Source organism: Limtongia smithiae (assembly GCF_038497785.1).
Source record: "Limtongia smithiae strain NRRL Y-17922 unplaced genomic scaffold V1518scaffold_7, whole genome shotgun sequence".
Taxonomy (NCBI): Eukaryota; Fungi; Ascomycota; class Lipomycetes; order Lipomycetales; family Lipomycetaceae; genus Limtongia; species Limtongia smithiae.
Window position 1 is genome coordinate 442,582 of NW_027117628.1, and position 15,122 is coordinate 457,703.

A 15,122-nucleotide genomic window follows, 5' to 3' on the forward strand; every position below is an offset into this window, starting at 1 on the left:
TGGCTGCGTGGGCCCGTTCTTTGGCTGTTTGGCATCTTCGTTCGGCTGCTGCTTATCGCATCAACAACTTCCCCATCGCCATCGCGCCTCTATGTATCCCAGCACACATGACACCTCCCCGCGCCCACGGCGGCAATCCACTTTCGACGCCGACGCGATTCGCGCATTGCCAGCCGCTACAGTGCCCAGTACCGCCGCCCAGTCGCCTGCTGCAGGAGCAGGCATACGAGGCTCGACTATAGGATCTACACCAACTGTGAATTCCGGGGCGAGTTCTGTTATTATTCCTGCGGCAGGGTCGGGGAGTGTGCTTCCGCTGAGCACCTCCGCGTCGTCAGTTGCGTCGTCTACGCTGCTTGATCATCGAGCGTACCCGGCTCCGTCCTTCCCGCCGGCGCGCAGACGCCGGCGCCACCACGACTCGAGCGCGAGCAACGTGTCGGTGTCGCCTACGAACACACGTCACAACAGTAACACAAGTCGCGAGGATAGCAGCGAAGAGAGCAGCGGCTCAGAAGGAGGCACTGAGGGAACTCTGCTTTTGCCGCGGTCAGCATCTACAATGCCGCGAAACTGGGCGGCGGCAGGCCGTAGGGCACCAGGGAATATTGCACAGGAACACGACAGATACATGCAGGGTGGTGAAGGCGTGAACACCAATGATGCTTACTTGATTGATATTGGCGACGACGCTGCGTCGCCGCAGGCGCGGCATACCGTGAACGGGGGGCACTTACTCGACATTGATTTCGACGACGCTGCCTCCTCTTCATCGCATGCGACGCCAAAATACGACGGAGATCGTTCGCGTACATTGTCGAGCACGTCACTCGACGATGTGTGTGTCCCGCTCGAGGCTGAGGGCTTCGGGATTGAGGACGCAGCGAAGCAGCGCCCTTGGCCGGATGTGTTGGGCTTACAGGAGTGGGCGGACGGCGAACAGGTCGCGGCCGCGGCTGCAGCCGCAGCCGCAGCTGCAACGCCAGCGGATGGCATGTTACTCGTCGATGGCCGACCACGGCTACGAAATAACGGTCCTTCATACTATCTAGAAGACAACTCCGCGCAGTTTCGACACCGTCGCCGCGGCGGCGGGGGCAGTGCTGGCGGCGCTGCACGTTCGGTGTCGCGGAACCCCGCGGAGCGCGGGTATCCGTATAGGTTTACATATTTCCGTGAGGATCTTGAGAAGACGATTCACGCGCAGACAATTTCGGGATTGCTGGGCCACGGCATGTCGTTCGAGGAGCTGTTCCCAGCTAGCCCTGACGTCTTGGTAGGGACCGCGACCCCAATGGCCAGCGAGGACGCGCCCACGGTCGCGGAGGAGAAGACTCTGCCCAAGAACTTAACGGCCGCGACAGTTGCGTCGAGTATCCTGCGTCCACAGTCTGCGCCGCCAGGACGGTCGCCGACACCGCGTGCCCCGTCGTCGTACATGGGCGCTGTGGAAGCGCCGCGGGATAGGCCGTATCCGTTCTGGCTAGACATTTTGAATCCAACCGACGCAGAGATGAAGGTTATCAGCAAGAGCTTTGGCATCCACCCGCTCACGACCGAGGACATCTGCATGGAGGAGACGCGCGAGAAAGTCGAGCTGTTCCGAACATACTATCTGGTATGCTTCCGCTCGTTTGAATTCGAGCCACACGTGCGACAGCGCCGACGTCGGCGGGAGCGCGAAGCTGACAGTGGGCGGCGAAGCAGCTTTGGCAAGCGCGGTGACCTCGTGCCGGTGAATCTGTACATCATCGTGTTCCGCGACGGCGTACTGAGTTTTCACTTCCGCCCTACGCCGCATCCGGCGAACGTGCGGCGACGGATCCGCCAGCTGCGAGACTATGTGTCGGTCTCGGCGGACTGGATTTCGTACGCAATTATTGACAATGTGACGGACGCATTTGCGCCGCTGCTAGGATTCATTGAAGAAGAAGTGCAGGACATCGATACCGAGATTCTGGAGATGCATTCGGGCGAGCTAGAGGAAGACGAGAGTGGGGACGAACAGGGGGACGATGGTAGTGGGTCGGACATAGATGGTGACGGGATTGGTGGCGACCTACACCGACTCAAGACAAGGCGGACGAACGCGAGCGACACGTCGAGTATCATGAGCGGTAAGTCTGGCAAGGGCTACGATGTGAAGCACCGGGGCGACATGCTACGACGGATCGGAGAGTGCCGTAAGCAGGTGATGAGTATTATGCGTCTGTTGGGCTACAAAGCGGACGTGATCAAGGGCTTTGCGAAGCGGTGCAACGAGCAGTGGGAGGTCGCTCCCCGGAGCGAGATCGGCCTGTATCTGGGCGATATCCAGGACCACATCATTACGATGGTGCAGAATCTGACGCATTATGAGAAACTGCTGGCGCGGAGCCACTCAAACTACCTTGCGCAGATCAACATCGAGATGACCAAGGTCAATAACGAGACGAATGATGTGCTGGGTCGACTCACGATCCTGGGCACAATAGTACTGCCGATGAACATTATCACGGGTCTGTGGGGCATGAACGTGTTTGTGCCGGGTCAGGAGGCGCCGGGGCTGGCATGGTTCTACTCTATCACGATGGGACTTGTGCTGTTTGGCGTGGGGTCGTATGTGGTGGCGAAGAGAGTGTACGGAATTGCTTGAGGGTGAGCTAGTTTGAATACGACGATTAGCATGTGACAGCATAGCATCGCATCGCATCGCGCCGCACACGCCGCACGCCGCACGCTAGTCCCGATCTGGGATAAATGACGTCGATATGTAAGCAGCGCGGGGATTGTAGAGGCTGCGGGGGGTTACGCTCCCCCGCATAAATAGAATTGCCCACGCACAACGCGAGACCGTCTCCCTCAGCGCATGCGACCCAATGGCGGACAACTTCTACTTCCCCGCCGACACGGCAGCGGCATTCTTCGCGGCGGTGGCGGAGGGCCACGACCCGGATGGCGGCGGCGGCAGCGATCAGATAATATCGTACGATGGCAGCGCGGGGCTGGTGGCCGACGACACATTCCTGCTGGCAGATCCGGCTCTGCAGCTCGGGCTCGGCCTACACCCGACCACCTCCACAGCTCCGGACGTCACAGCGCTCCAGCTCCTCGCCCCCGACGCCATTCTCCAGCAGCAGCAGCAGTTGCTTTTCGCCCAACAGCAGCAGCAGCAGCAGCAGCCACTCTCCTACTACGCCGCTTCCACCGAGCACGCCATCTCCTCACTCTTCCAGGCCGCCGCGGCGCCCTCAGCCCTCATGGCCCCCGACATTTTCGTCCCTCGTGCATCACGCGCCTCCCGCACTGCCGTCTCTTATGCCGAGTTCTCCGAGGACGAGTTCTCCGATGGCGGCTACAAGTCTGACGGTCACCAGCGCACACACAGCGGCAATTCTGTCGGATTTGACAACAATACGAACTTTGCGATTATTCCGCCATTTCAACACACCAATCCAGAGGGTTTCCCCGCCATCACGACCGCCGCCATCTCACCTACACCCACGGCAGTACCCTCCGTCATCACAACTTCATCCACAAGCACAACAACCTCAGCAAGCGGCAGAAAGCGCCGACGTAGCCGCACCGACTCCTCGTGGACGGCCCCCTCGCGCAAGCCGCGCGCCATGCAGGCGCGGCCAGACTTTGTCAACGACAAGCCGGTAATGCTAAATCCCAGCAAAGACGTGTACTGGTACGTGCAGGCAAAGAACTGCCAGTCGCTCAACGTGAGCATTCGTCGCTGCCGCGCGTGTACTCGGCGCAAGTCCGGCGTGGGCGCGTGCCGCTTTATTGGCGTGCGCGCGTTCATGGAAGACGTGTCGCCCGCCACGTACGACACAATCGATCCACCGTACGCGTTCGTTGACCACGTTGCCGGTCGTGGACCCACATCTGCCTACACGCTCGCGTCGCTCGAGCAGAGTCCCTCCCTGGAAGACGACCTGGCGTACGTCGCCGATCATGTCGCGCAGCCGCTTCTCACGGTACTCGACCAGGAGCTCGAGCTCGAGAAGGAAGGTGCCTCAAAGGGCAACTTGCTGCGCATCGTTCCTAAGGACAAGGAAGCCTACCGCTCTCTATGCGACATCTGCAGCACATCGTTGTTCGCAGGGCGATACATGTGCTACTTTTGCGGCCTCGAGATGTGCGCAGATTGCAGAAGTGACTGGATCGCGCTTGGTGACGATCCCAACACAAAGCTCGTGCGTAACTCCGTGCGCTTCGCGTTTGAATTCTGCGCGTACGGCAACCGGCACTCGCCCGACAGTATGATCCCGGTCTCACGTTTTCTCCCAGGCCAACTCGCTGGGCTGCGCGAAACCGTTGCTGCCCACGTCGTCGCCAATCCACACCCATCCGCACGCCTCTCTGATAATCTCCTCGCCAGAATCACGCCGCGGACGACTCAAGCTGCGAGTCTCGCTGCGAACCCAGACGCTGCGGGCAAGCACACACCAGTGCACTTCCCTGTCGACACTTACATGGATGGCGAGCTTTCGCTTCCGCAGTTCCGTGCGCGCTGGCAAGAAGGAACGCCGATGGTGGTCCGCGGCGTCGGACGGCATCTCACACAAGACTGGTCGCCTATCGGGTTCATCCAGCGCTCAGGGAATGACAAGTGCAGCTTAGTCGACGAGAACGGCGAGTTCATCGAAGCAACTGTCTTCGATTTCTTTGAAGGCTTCGCTGGGGCCACATACAAGGGCCGGCCCGCAAGCTTGCGCCTCAAGGATTGGCCGACGAACGGCGACTTCAAAGACATGTTCCCCGGATTGTTTTATGACTTTGAGCGCGCGCTACCGTTTGCAGAGTGCACTCATCGCGACGGACTTTTCAACCTCGCGTCAATGTTCCCCAAGGAATTCAACGCGCCAGACCTCGGCCCGAAGATGTACAACGCGTACCCTGCTTCGCACGCCGCGCACGGCGGCGGCTCCACGACGCTGCACCTCGACGTGACTGACGCAGTTAACATCATGACGTATGCGCTACCCAATGGCACGCCGGAAGCGCTTGACAATGTTCCTGGCGCGGCCCCGGGGATGCCGGTTGTTGGTGCGCTCTGGGATATTTTCAGAGCCGAGGACTCCGGGAAGATCCGTAAATTTTTGCTAGAGCGAGAGTTGGAAGATCCGGTGCTGTATCACAATCCCATGCTCAAGCGTGAGCGGAATAAGTCCGGCTCGGGATCATTGTCCGGTCCGGCGTCGACCTCGCCAACAGCAAAGGATGCTGCAGGAGGAACAACTACAAACACCACATCATCATCTTCCCTCCCTTCGCCGCCAAGCAGCGCCGCGACCACAGCCACTGCGACAGGATTCTCTTCAACAACCGACGATCCCATCCACCGCCAATTTTTCTATTTGACCGACCCGGAACTCAAGCTCCTGCGCGAGCGCTATGGCGTGCTGCCATACCGCATCTGGCAAAAGCCCGGCGACGCCGTGTTCATCCCTGCCGGTTGCGCACACCAGGTGTGCAACCTCTCATCGTGCGTCAAAGCCGCGATTGACTTTGTCTCCCCCGGTAGGTTACACGTCTTTGACATTGTGTCGTAACGGATATATACTAACCACGTACAGAAAACCTGAATAGGTGTCTCGGACTTATCGGCGAGACGCGTGCGTTGGCCCGCGTTAAGAAGAAAGAAGACGTGCTGCAACTCAAGCAGATCCTTTTCTTCTCGTGGCTCACCGCAATGCTCGAGCATCGGAAAAAGGCGGCGGAGTCAAACGATCTCAGCGACACAGCCAGCGCCGAGCCTGAGTCAGTAAAGCCCGCTGACGACATAGGGATTAATGTGACTGGTTCGGAAAACATACCGCCGGTGTCTGGCTTTTTCGACGCAGCGGCGTTTGGGTTGAAAGCTGAGGATGACGAGATCGTAAGCAGATTACTATGATCTCTCGCTATCATCTATCCCAGGTAGAATCTGTGCGAACTGTATTGTGTGTTTAGTGATTTCCGGCGCTTAATCTGGTGTGGTTTTGTGTGCCCTTCTTGTTTAATTCTGTTCTAAAAAAGGAGCGTGTCCTAACGACGACTGTATCTATTTCCTTGTGTATACGCTTGCTTCGATGTTTCAAAAATCTATTCTTTGTGTTTGTTGCGGCGAGTGATGGTGATAATGATAGGTGAGATAATTTTTTATGAGGAGTGCCAGGGTGAGGGACGGATGTATGTTGAGTTTACAATCCGTTAGCTAGGCCGAAATTTGTACGATAATATATTATCACGTCAGAACTAATTGGGTCGTTTCTCTCGTTCGACTTCACTTCGCAGTCTTCAGAGTATCCGAAAGACGCACGCTCTCGCTCGCGCCATCATCGATCTCGTACTCGCTTCTACCGCCTACAAGCTCCGCACCAACCTCATCCAACTCCCTCTCGCCGGCCACCTTTACAGGCTTATCGAACAAGGCCAGCCTGCCGGTGCGCACATACGAGTACGGCATGCGGAGCACGACAACCGACGCAATGAGCCACAGAATCGCTCCGACAGGCGCGGCCACGAACGCACCGAAACCAGACCAATCACCCGTGTAGATGCCGTCTTTCAAAAGCAAAATCCCGCCCGCGCTCTGCACGTCGCCATCGTAGTACACCAAGCCGTAGAAAAAAACGGTGAGCACACCACCGAAACCGGAGACGAGCACGTCAAAACCATTGAGGAAATACATCCGGTTCCATAATCCCAAGAGGATTGACGGCATCACCGCCGCCGATATGAGGTCGGAGATAAGGTAAATCTCGAGCACGTTAGGCGACTTGAGAGCGACAACAACTGCGGGTACCATCACGATAAACACGAGCACGCGCACGTATATCGTCGGCAGACGATTGCGGAAGATATCGTTGGAGACCGAAGACACCATTGCGGACTGTAAACTGTCAAGTACGGCAGTCGATAGCGCGACGACAAAAACAAGAACAAGACCCGACACCCACGCAGGCAGTTGCTCGAGAATCAAGAAAAACGCAACCTCGGAGTTCTCGCCGGTGGGGTCATCCGCCGCAACATACACGCGCGACCACACTGACACTATGCCGGTGAACCCAATGAGCACAAGGTACACGAAAATCAGCGCCGTCGCGATTCCACACGCGATAAACAGTTCTTTATCATTCCGCGACGCAAACGTGCGCAGCCAAAACCCAGACAAGAAACAGTCATTCGACGCGATCGCAACCGGGAGAATGTAAACAAGCTGCCAGCCGACCTTACTCGCATTCAGCAACCCCGACTCACGAATTAGAGACGTATCAATATGGATCTGGGAACCCATCGCAATAGACACAATAATTAGCAAGAACGTCATCATAACACCCTGAATGTTGTCTGTGAAAAAAGAAGTGTGGAATCCGCCAAAGGTCGTGTACACCGTTGTCACCACACACTCCACAATCATCGCTGGCAAGCCATTGAGTCCAGTCATCGTGTTCACCACAGTCTCAATACACGTTAACTCCGAGACCATATACAAAAACATCGTCAAAATGGTGCAGAGCCCGAGATATGCGCCGGGTATATATCCAAACCTCTCAAATACCCACTCCGTCAACACGAATCCGTCGGGACAACGGCGGCGAACAAGCGGTCCAATGAATGCGAACAACATAATCGGCAGCGCTGACGATAGCGCGTAAACAAACACACCCTGCACGCCGGCGACGATTCCGATTTGTGGGTACGTGAGTAAAATACCGCAGCCCATTCCTTGTGCTAGCGTTAGGAAAGAGAACACACAAACCAACATAAATGCACTCTCCGACGAACGGAGAATTGACAAGAACACAGTCGTTCCCCCATCTTGTTAACGAGACGCAGTAGCACATTCCTCACGCAAGTATTAACTTGGTCGAGTTCAAACGGTAATGATCTCAGCATTGTTGTATTCCGTCAAGGGAATCACCCCTCGACAAAACGACCAACAAGCACCCGCAGTGGCCACGTTCCGCCGCATCAGCATACTTTCTTCTGCTTTTGCGGCGGAGATCAGATTTACAGGAGAGCATCAGAACAAGTCAAAAGCAACTTCCCGTCAACGGCACTGCGATACGTTAGTAAACTGAGAGCATGCAACAAAGTGAAATACATACGAAAGTCGTGCATAACACGAATTCGAGGCGTCTGCCGTCGTCCGGGACGCTATGTAACGAGGATAACTTCCAAACGGATCACAAAGTATGGCCGTGTCGTTCATAGACCGACATGGCCTCTTTGCAGTGAAGCCAAAGCGGGCAGACAGAGAGAACAGAGAGAACCGAGTAGTTGAAACAGCGTGAGGTCCGCACACATCGCGAGACTCGCTCCAAAAATAAGGAACCAAGAGGACCTCGCCAGCACGTTTGCGCACATTCTGCGTATAATCATTAGAGCGATAATCAAACATACCAGATGCGAGAAAGTTAAAAGCCAACGGGACCGCTGCATAATGTCAGTTATGTCCTGTGCCAAACGAAGAGAAGACGTACCAGCCTGACTCTTCAGCGAAGCAAGAAACTCCTTGGAATTACGAAATTTCCAAGCCACTGCAAGTCCAAGAATTCTATGCGAACGGTTAGTGCCCGAACAACCGCAACAGCGAGGAACACGTACAGGAACGCGGCATAGGTCGTGTAAATACACGCGTTGGATGCGTGATGTGAGATGTCCGACATTTTTCGACAATGTAGTAGCAAACGCGCGGGAATGAGAAGGTGCCGGAGACGGACGACTGAGTTGGTGCGGCCGCGGCCGCTTATAAGGCTCGGTTTAACAAGTGTGACTGTGTCCAGGCGGAGCGGAGCCCTCCGCGTCCAGGCCAAGTGAGAGTCAATTACGGCCAGCAGGCGGGTGAGAATGGCTCACAACTCAAAGAACGCATCGACCAAACGCCACACCGCGTGCCCTGAACACTCGCTTCCCCACCCCCGCCCTGCCCGCTGTCAGACAGCTGTAGCACAACTACGGCAAACTTTATGAAAGGTTGTCTATACTGTACATGTAAGTACATACAACATATTATACATCTTCCAGCGACGTGCTGTCTCGCGCTACGCTTCTTCGAGATACGCCCGCGAAATGCCCTTCACCAGCCTATTCCGCGCAATGGCCACCACCTCGCTCGCGGTCTGCGTCGGAAACCCGTGCCGCCAGTCATCCGGCGCAAACTGCGGCTTCGCCTCGCGCGAAAGCGCAAGCGCAGTATCCAAAAACTCCATGCCGGACTTAACCTTGGCAGCGTCTTTCTCCCAGCGATATAGTGATGTCAGAATTCCTCCCAACTCTGGCGTGCTCAGCAAGAGCGGGCTCTGGCCGCTGCTCCCCTCACGGTGGCCGATAAATCGCACGAGCTCAGCCAGCAGCACACCTAAAAATTTACCCGGCAAAAAGGGGAAAGAAATCAGCGACGCGAGATTCCGTGCCGCATCTTCGAAGTTCTGTTCAGCCAGCTGCGTTCTGTAAGTATAATATATCGCGTACGGCGCAATGAACTCGCGGATAAGGTCTGGACAGAGCTGTGGGGAGGCGAGGTAATTGCTCAAGATTGGATCTGGAACCGAGATTCCTGCAACGTCAAGTTAGCGAACAGGTGCGTCCGATCAAACGCCGAATTCTACACACCTCGTAGCAGGCTGTTCTCCAGCAATCGCCATGCCGTGTTTCGAATCTCCATAGCATTTCCGATCTCGTTAAGCCACTGCAATGCGCTACCCGCGTTTTTTGCCGCCAATTGCAGTTTGCCCCACGCCTACGTCGCGTCAGCACTTTGTCATCCCATAATTAACACAAATGTACTTGCCATGACAATCTGCTCGCGTTCCTCAATTAGGTTCAGCTCCTTGCACACCTCCATGAGATTCGCAAGCGTCTGCGACGAGTCGATATACACATGCGAGATTGTCTAAATAGTCAGCGCTCCGTCGACAAAACAGCTCAGCAGTCAATTCACCTGTTTGATAATAGCAACACCCTCTCGTGCTTCGACTTCCTTAAGATATGCAACGCCGACAAACCACAGTCCAGATCTCATGCAGCAAATTTCGCCATGCGACAAAAACAGATAGTCCCGGAATGACGGCAGATCGAGCGTGTCGATATTGTAAAAATCATCCAACATTCGTTGTCGATCGCAAAAATCTCCCATGTGAGCTGCCACGCACGCGTCTAGAGGAAGCACGATCGACAACGCCTTAACGATATCCGAAGAGATGACAGCTGCGCAACCCGTATCAGCCAACGTGGTGGTGTCCACTGGAAACGTATCAGTTGCGGTCTCAAAATACTCAGCCAGCCGCTTAGGTGATGGATCGTGTAGCAAAAAGAGAGCCGCCGTCGCTTCTTGCCACGACTCAGCAAGCGCAAGAATAGTGTCCGTATCGCCTCGTAGTATACTCGAGAGCGTAGTGAGACTTTTCCGCAGTGTTGGCTCTATGAGATGCGTTGCTGCATCACCGAAGCTAATCGCCCGCGCCCTCCAATTTCTGTATTCTTGCAGCCTCTCCGCTCCCTTCGGTGCAGTCTCAAGCACTGTTATTGCTTGTTGCAGTACGGACCTCGCTTCAGCGTCAAGTTTAACAATCCCAGCCTGCTGCAGAGAATTGGAGCACTGAAGAAAAAGTCCACGCATCGCCAGCTTGTAAATAAAATCCCAGAATCCTGGCTCCTCGGCAGGCTTGCGACTGCGCATGATATCTGATGTCTCCTCCATAGTCGGCCGCGGGTTGTCCTGATTCAGCCATCCCATGACGGCCTCGGCTCTCGTCACCGCTGGATCTGGAAAGAAGCACGCAAACAAGCAGCAGCAGATGCTGTATGCAGCATCTAGCTGTGCGTCGTTGATTCTCCGCCTCCACGAGTCGACGATCTGGAGAAACTGTGTAGCGTATTGGGGTAAAATGTTCTGGCCGTAGCTCGTGCTCATAGCCGCCGATGATAGTCTGGTAAACAATTGATGTGACTCCTCGACAAATGCATTGTACTCTGGCGTGCTGATGCTGTAGGGAATCTCGCAAGGATAGACCTTCAACTCCTCCTCCAGAATACTGGCCACCGACGCAGTAGACCCCTTAGTGTCTATCCACGCGATGCCTTCAGTGCACAGCGGTGCAAGCGCATATTTCAATGTCCTTTGTCTCCGTTTGAACGTCTCCATGCTGCCCCTCGCAATCGGCGCGTCCGTCATACACTCCTCGTCTTCATTGTCACTCAAACCCTCGTCCTCGTCCTCGTACGCATCCCCATCCGCATCTGTAGCGGCACTCGTATTCGCACTCGCATCGAAACCAAACCCAGGTGCGCTTGATGTTCGAAGTGGCTGTCCAAAACTGAACGATGAAGAGGATCCAAACGCAGGTAATGGCGTCAGCGGCTGCGATGTGAGCTGAGGCTGAGACGAAAACACCGGTCGCTGACCCCCAGACGACGGGGTAAACGACTGCGGTTTCTCCGACTTGCTCTTCGGCGTCGATAAATTTATCATCTTGTATGTACTTCTTCGTGACTTAGCTGGCGCAACTTGAGGTTGGTGGTTGCTTGTTCTATTTCACGCGTCGAGCGCGTTTTGTTACCCTCCTTCAAAGCGAAGAGCTGCCATGCAGTCCACTCCGGCTGATCCACGAACCGCAACACCTGCAGACCCCACGCCATGGACACCGCAAAAGGATTTAATTTAAAACTACCAACTATGCTATAAAATAGCTACTTCATACAATTATAAAATTACACATATGCAAAACGCCGAAATGGATATGCTAGATACAAACTGATAGCTTTACTCGCTGAGCGCATCATCCGAGGTAGCTGACGAAGCCTTCACCTTTTCCCAATGCTGATCCGGATAAATCTTCACATGTAGCGTGTCATCCGAAGTGTTCGCGAGAAACCACTCAACAAGCTTGTCGACCCTTAAATCTGGAGGAATGCAAGACCCAAGGCAGATCGGGCATTTCCATGACGACCGCGACGACTCTAAATAGTTGTACAAGTCAAAACACGCAGAATGCTTGCAAGTAACCGATCTCACAGGGAGCCGCATTCGCTGCATCGATAGTGGACACGTTAGTGCCAAATCATAGTGCTGACTGATGCATTGAATCTCGTCTTCATTATCATTTGCAGTTGTGCTATCCGTCGGCTGAATAAGTTTCAGAATTTGCTGCTTGGACGTTTCGAGTTCGATACTGTGCTTGGTAACCTCACTGACAACATCCTCCTCCGAAAATACCTTGCAAGTATCAATAATAAAACGATAAGTTCGGCCTCTCGCATTATCGGGGAACTTCTTGACATGAACCACTAAGTTATTGCGCCCTGGGACAATCAAACTGTTCAAATTCATCAGTTGATCGCGCTCTGAAGTCTTGTGACTAATCTTAAACCTCGATGCGTTGAGATCAGCCGTGAACTCGCCCCATGAAACTGATTGGTCGTCATTATCGAAATAGCCGCGAGCATTGATCATGTACTGTCCAACCTGGCTAATATACTCCTTTGCGCGATTATAGTATACTTGTTGTGGAATGTCAAAGCTGAAGCTATTGAGTGACTGATTCGGTAGAAAAATCACACCTTGCCGTTGAACGGGATATACGAACACCTTCTCTTTCATCTGCTGCTTAACAACTTGACGTTGCTGCATCTGCGCGATCGTGGGAACAATACCTTGCGACGGGATACCAGAAACTGCACTTGATTGATTGGCCATAGACGGAATCTCACGGGGATTCGATAGTGGCTGTTGTATAAATTGTACTTGCTGTAAGTGCTGCTGCTGTTGCCTGTTCTGCTGTTGCTGCCTCTGCAACTGTTGTTGTTGTTGTTGTTGTTGTTGTTGTTGCTGTTGTTGCTGTTGTTGTTGTTGTTGTTGTTGTTGTTGTTGTTGTTGTTGTTGTTGTTGTTGTTGTTGTTGTTGTTGTTGTTGTTGCTGCAGCTGTTGATGTTGTCGTAGCTGTTGATGCAACTGCTGTGCCTGTAGCTGTTGTGCATGTTGCTGCCAGGCCTGCATTTGCTTCGGCGGCAGACGAGGGCTAAATTGAGTGACCAGCTCGGCGAGAGGAGACTGGACAACAGCAGAAGTCGAAGCACTAGAGGCTGGCGCTGGATTGAAGCCGGTCAGCGCAGCTGAAGGCGATATGCCGGCGGGCCGGAGCGGGGGATTGTTGAACATTCCCGTGTTTTGGGAACGGCCTTGACTCAAGTGATTATTGGCGTATCCAGCATTGGTATTCGTTACAACAGGAGACATGTTGACGACCTGCGGTAGTGCCTGTGTCCGTAAAGCGGATCCAGGAGAAAACTGAGATGTAGGATTAAGAGATGTTCTGACAGTCTCTTGTTGCGTAACCATCGCTAGTCGTCTTTCCAGCGCTAGTCGCTCATTCTCAAGACTTCGGCGCTCCTTGCGCGCCTTACGTGCTAAATCCTTCTGACGCTGCTCTTCTTCCGCCTGCTCACGGGCACGCTGTTGCAAAAGCATCGATCTCTGTCTGATTTCCTCAATTTCCTTTTGAATAGCAATCTGCCTTTCTTGCTCGGCTAGTAGTTGTCGCTGTCTCTCATTCTCCTCTTTCTCGCGTCGTCTCTCCTCCTCCGCTCGGCGTTGCCTCTCCTGCTCAGACTTCTGTATCTCTTCCTCGACTTGGCGGAGCTTCTCCTTCTCGATCTCAAGTAGCTGGCGCTGGAGCTCGGTTTCACGTCGCATGGCTTCAACTTGTAGCTGACCCGGTTGGCTTCTCTCGTTCCCACGGACTACTTCTTCTTGAGCTTGGTTACGCTCTCGCTCTAGGGGCCGATCGTCCTCTAATTTCTGTCGCTTGACACGTTTTTGTTCAAGTACTTCTTGAACAGGACTTATTCGCTTCTGTGATTGGTCCTCGACCAGACGCAGTGGAGTTTCTAACTGAGCATGCGGTTCGTGTTGAACTTGAGCATACTGCGGCGACGGCTTTGTGGACTGAACTAGGACCGGAGAAAGGTGCGGTGAATGCCCAGCGGCGGGAAAAGTTCTGACTGCTGCAAGTGTCGCTGGTATAGATGTGGAGGTGGCAGAAGTTGTCGTCGCAAGTACGGTATCGCGTGGCTGTGCGCTGGACGAAGCAAAAGTAGGCTGCTGTTGTGACTGTTGCTGTGATCGCACTTGCACAGGAGTAGCAACAGAAGCATCTTCACTGGAAGTACGAGTCTGGGGCTCGAGATTTGCCCAGTCCGGGGTCTCGATTGTGCTCCACATGCGCGATTCAAAAAACTTACCGACGACCTTAAAAAAAGACTCAGTGATGCCGTGGGTGATGGAGGAAGACGAGGTGTCGGTGATGGATTTCCAAACAGTGGCACATTGGTCGAGCGCGCCAAAGTTGCGAGTGATAATGAAGCCCTGGATTTGGCGAAAGAGGGTCATCTCGTAGTGGTTCATGGTGCTTGGCACGAGTCCGACAGCAGCGAGCATGCTCTTGAACGAAGTGATGACGCCATTGACGAGTTCGTCATAGCCGAGCACGGAACGCAATATAGGAAACGCATATCTCGAGCGAGTGTGGTCAGGCGTTGGCTCAGGTGCAGAGGCGGTTGCTGTCGCAGCGGCGATGGTGGCCGCGGTGCCTGTGGAAGGGAGTTCCCAGAGATCCGTGTGAGCTACCCCGACAGAGCCTTCGACCATTTTCGCAAGCAGGCGGCCAGAAGAAACAGCACGCGAGCTGCTGCCGGACAGTCGAGGACGTGACGACTATTCGAGGCGCGAGGCTAGCTGGTCTTCAGTCTCCGCTGCGTTGGTTCACGAACTCAGCAGAGTGGAGGACAGAGTGAACGAGATCTAACTACCAAGAGCGATGTATCACACCGACCGCTGGTGCCGAGTCTCTACACAGAGTGGAGCAGTCGCCTGCTGCCGCCAAACCTGCCGCTTCTGCCTGAACAGTAGCACCTCTCTCGAGTCGCAAGTCAGCCAACCAGCTGCCTAGTCTGCATGCAAGTCCGTCCCAGCGTGCGCTGCTGAGCCGTGCTGGCGTCCGCGCCGCAGAAAACATCACGATCGCGGGGCGCACTGTCCTGGGCCATCGCATCCGGGACCGCACTACCTGAGTTCTATTTGTCAGCCCGTACGAGCACAACCAGAACAACATTGAGCCCCGCCGGGCTCAGGGAAGCTCTGGGGACCG

The 15,122-nt window shown here is 54.6% G+C and overlaps 5 protein-coding genes across 5 annotated transcripts; 2 read left to right on the top strand and 3 right to left on the bottom strand.

The window, feature by feature from the left end:
• The first annotated feature begins 56 nt into the window (after positions 1-56).
• Positions 57-2,776, top strand: V1518DRAFT_417988 (uncharacterized protein). The gene has a single exon (XM_066904437.1). The coding sequence runs from the start codon at positions 92-94 to the stop codon at positions 2,633-2,635; it is 2,544 nt and encodes an 847-aa protein (XP_066759106.1). The 5' UTR covers positions 57-91; the 3' UTR covers positions 2,636-2,776.
• Positions 2,777-2,851: 75 nt separating this feature from the next.
• V1518DRAFT_417990 (uncharacterized protein) lies at positions 2,852-6,228 on the top strand. The gene is made up of 2 exons (XM_066904438.1): positions 2,852-5,511; positions 5,568-6,228. The coding sequence occupies exons 1-2, from the start codon at positions 2,859-2,861 to the stop codon at positions 5,885-5,887; spliced, it is 2,973 nt and encodes a 990-aa protein (XP_066759107.1). The 5' UTR covers positions 2,852-2,858; the 3' UTR covers positions 5,888-6,228.
• A 28-nt stretch (positions 6,229-6,256) lies between these two features.
• V1518DRAFT_433745 (uncharacterized protein) lies at positions 6,257-8,810 on the bottom strand (the record flags this gene model as incomplete). The annotated part of the gene is made up of 4 exons (XM_066906232.1): positions 8,584-8,810; positions 8,460-8,533; positions 8,380-8,412; positions 6,257-7,701 (listed from the first exon to the last, which is right to left on the bottom strand). The coding sequence occupies exons 1-4, from the start codon at positions 8,643-8,645 to the stop codon at positions 6,257-6,259; spliced, it is 1,614 nt and encodes a 537-aa protein (XP_066759108.1). The 5' UTR covers positions 8,646-8,810.
• Positions 8,811-8,933: 123 nt separating this feature from the next.
• On the bottom strand, positions 8,934-11,617 carry V1518DRAFT_417996 (Nup85 nucleoporin-domain-containing protein). Its single transcript, XM_066904439.1, has 4 exons — positions 9,920-11,617; positions 9,770-9,871; positions 9,592-9,718; positions 8,934-9,535 (listed from the first exon to the last, which is right to left on the bottom strand). Exons 1-4 carry the CDS (start codon positions 11,447-11,449, stop codon positions 9,021-9,023), a joined length of 2,274 nt encoding a protein of 757 aa, XP_066759109.1. The 5' UTR covers positions 11,450-11,617; the 3' UTR covers positions 8,934-9,020.
• Positions 11,618-11,619: 2 nt separating this feature from the next.
• V1518DRAFT_417999 (uncharacterized protein) lies at positions 11,620-14,944 on the bottom strand. Its single transcript, XM_066904440.1, has 2 exons — positions 12,855-14,944; positions 11,620-12,785 (listed from the first exon to the last, which is right to left on the bottom strand). Exons 1-2 carry the CDS (start codon positions 14,621-14,623, stop codon positions 11,741-11,743), a joined length of 2,814 nt encoding a protein of 937 aa, XP_066759110.1. The 5' UTR covers positions 14,624-14,944; the 3' UTR covers positions 11,620-11,740.
• Positions 14,945-15,122: the final 178 nt, after the last annotated feature.

Bases quoted from the DNA above. Each gene is read 5' to 3' on its own strand.
- V1518DRAFT_417996 (XM_066904439.1), bottom strand. From the start codon at position 11,449: ATGATAAATTTATCGACGCCGAAGAGCAAGTCGGAGAAACCGCAGTCG. The intron at 9,872-9,919 runs GTGAATTGACTG...CTGACTATTTAG, and splicing joins GTGTTGCTATTATCAAACAG to ACAATCTCGCATGTGTATAT. The intron at 9,719-9,769 runs GCAAGTACATTT...GACGCGACGTAG, and splicing joins AACGCGAGCAGATTGTCATG to GCGTGGGGCAAACTGCAATT.
- V1518DRAFT_417990 (XM_066904438.1), top strand. From the start codon at position 2,859: ATGGCGGACAACTTCTACTTCCCCGCCGACACGGCAGCGGCATTCTTC. The intron at 5,512-5,567 runs GTAGGTTACACG...AACCACGTACAG, and splicing joins GATTGACTTTGTCTCCCCCG to AAAACCTGAATAGGTGTCTC.
- V1518DRAFT_417988 (XM_066904437.1), top strand. From the start codon at position 92: ATGTATCCCAGCACACATGACACCTCCCCGCGCCCACGGCGGCAATCC.
- V1518DRAFT_417999 (XM_066904440.1), bottom strand. From the start codon at position 14,623: ATGGTCGAAGGCTCTGTCGGGGTAGCTCACACGGATCTCTGGGAACTC. The intron at 12,786-12,854 runs ACAACAACAACA...ACAACAACAACA, and splicing joins CAACAACAACAACAACAACA to ACAACAACAACAGTTGCAGA.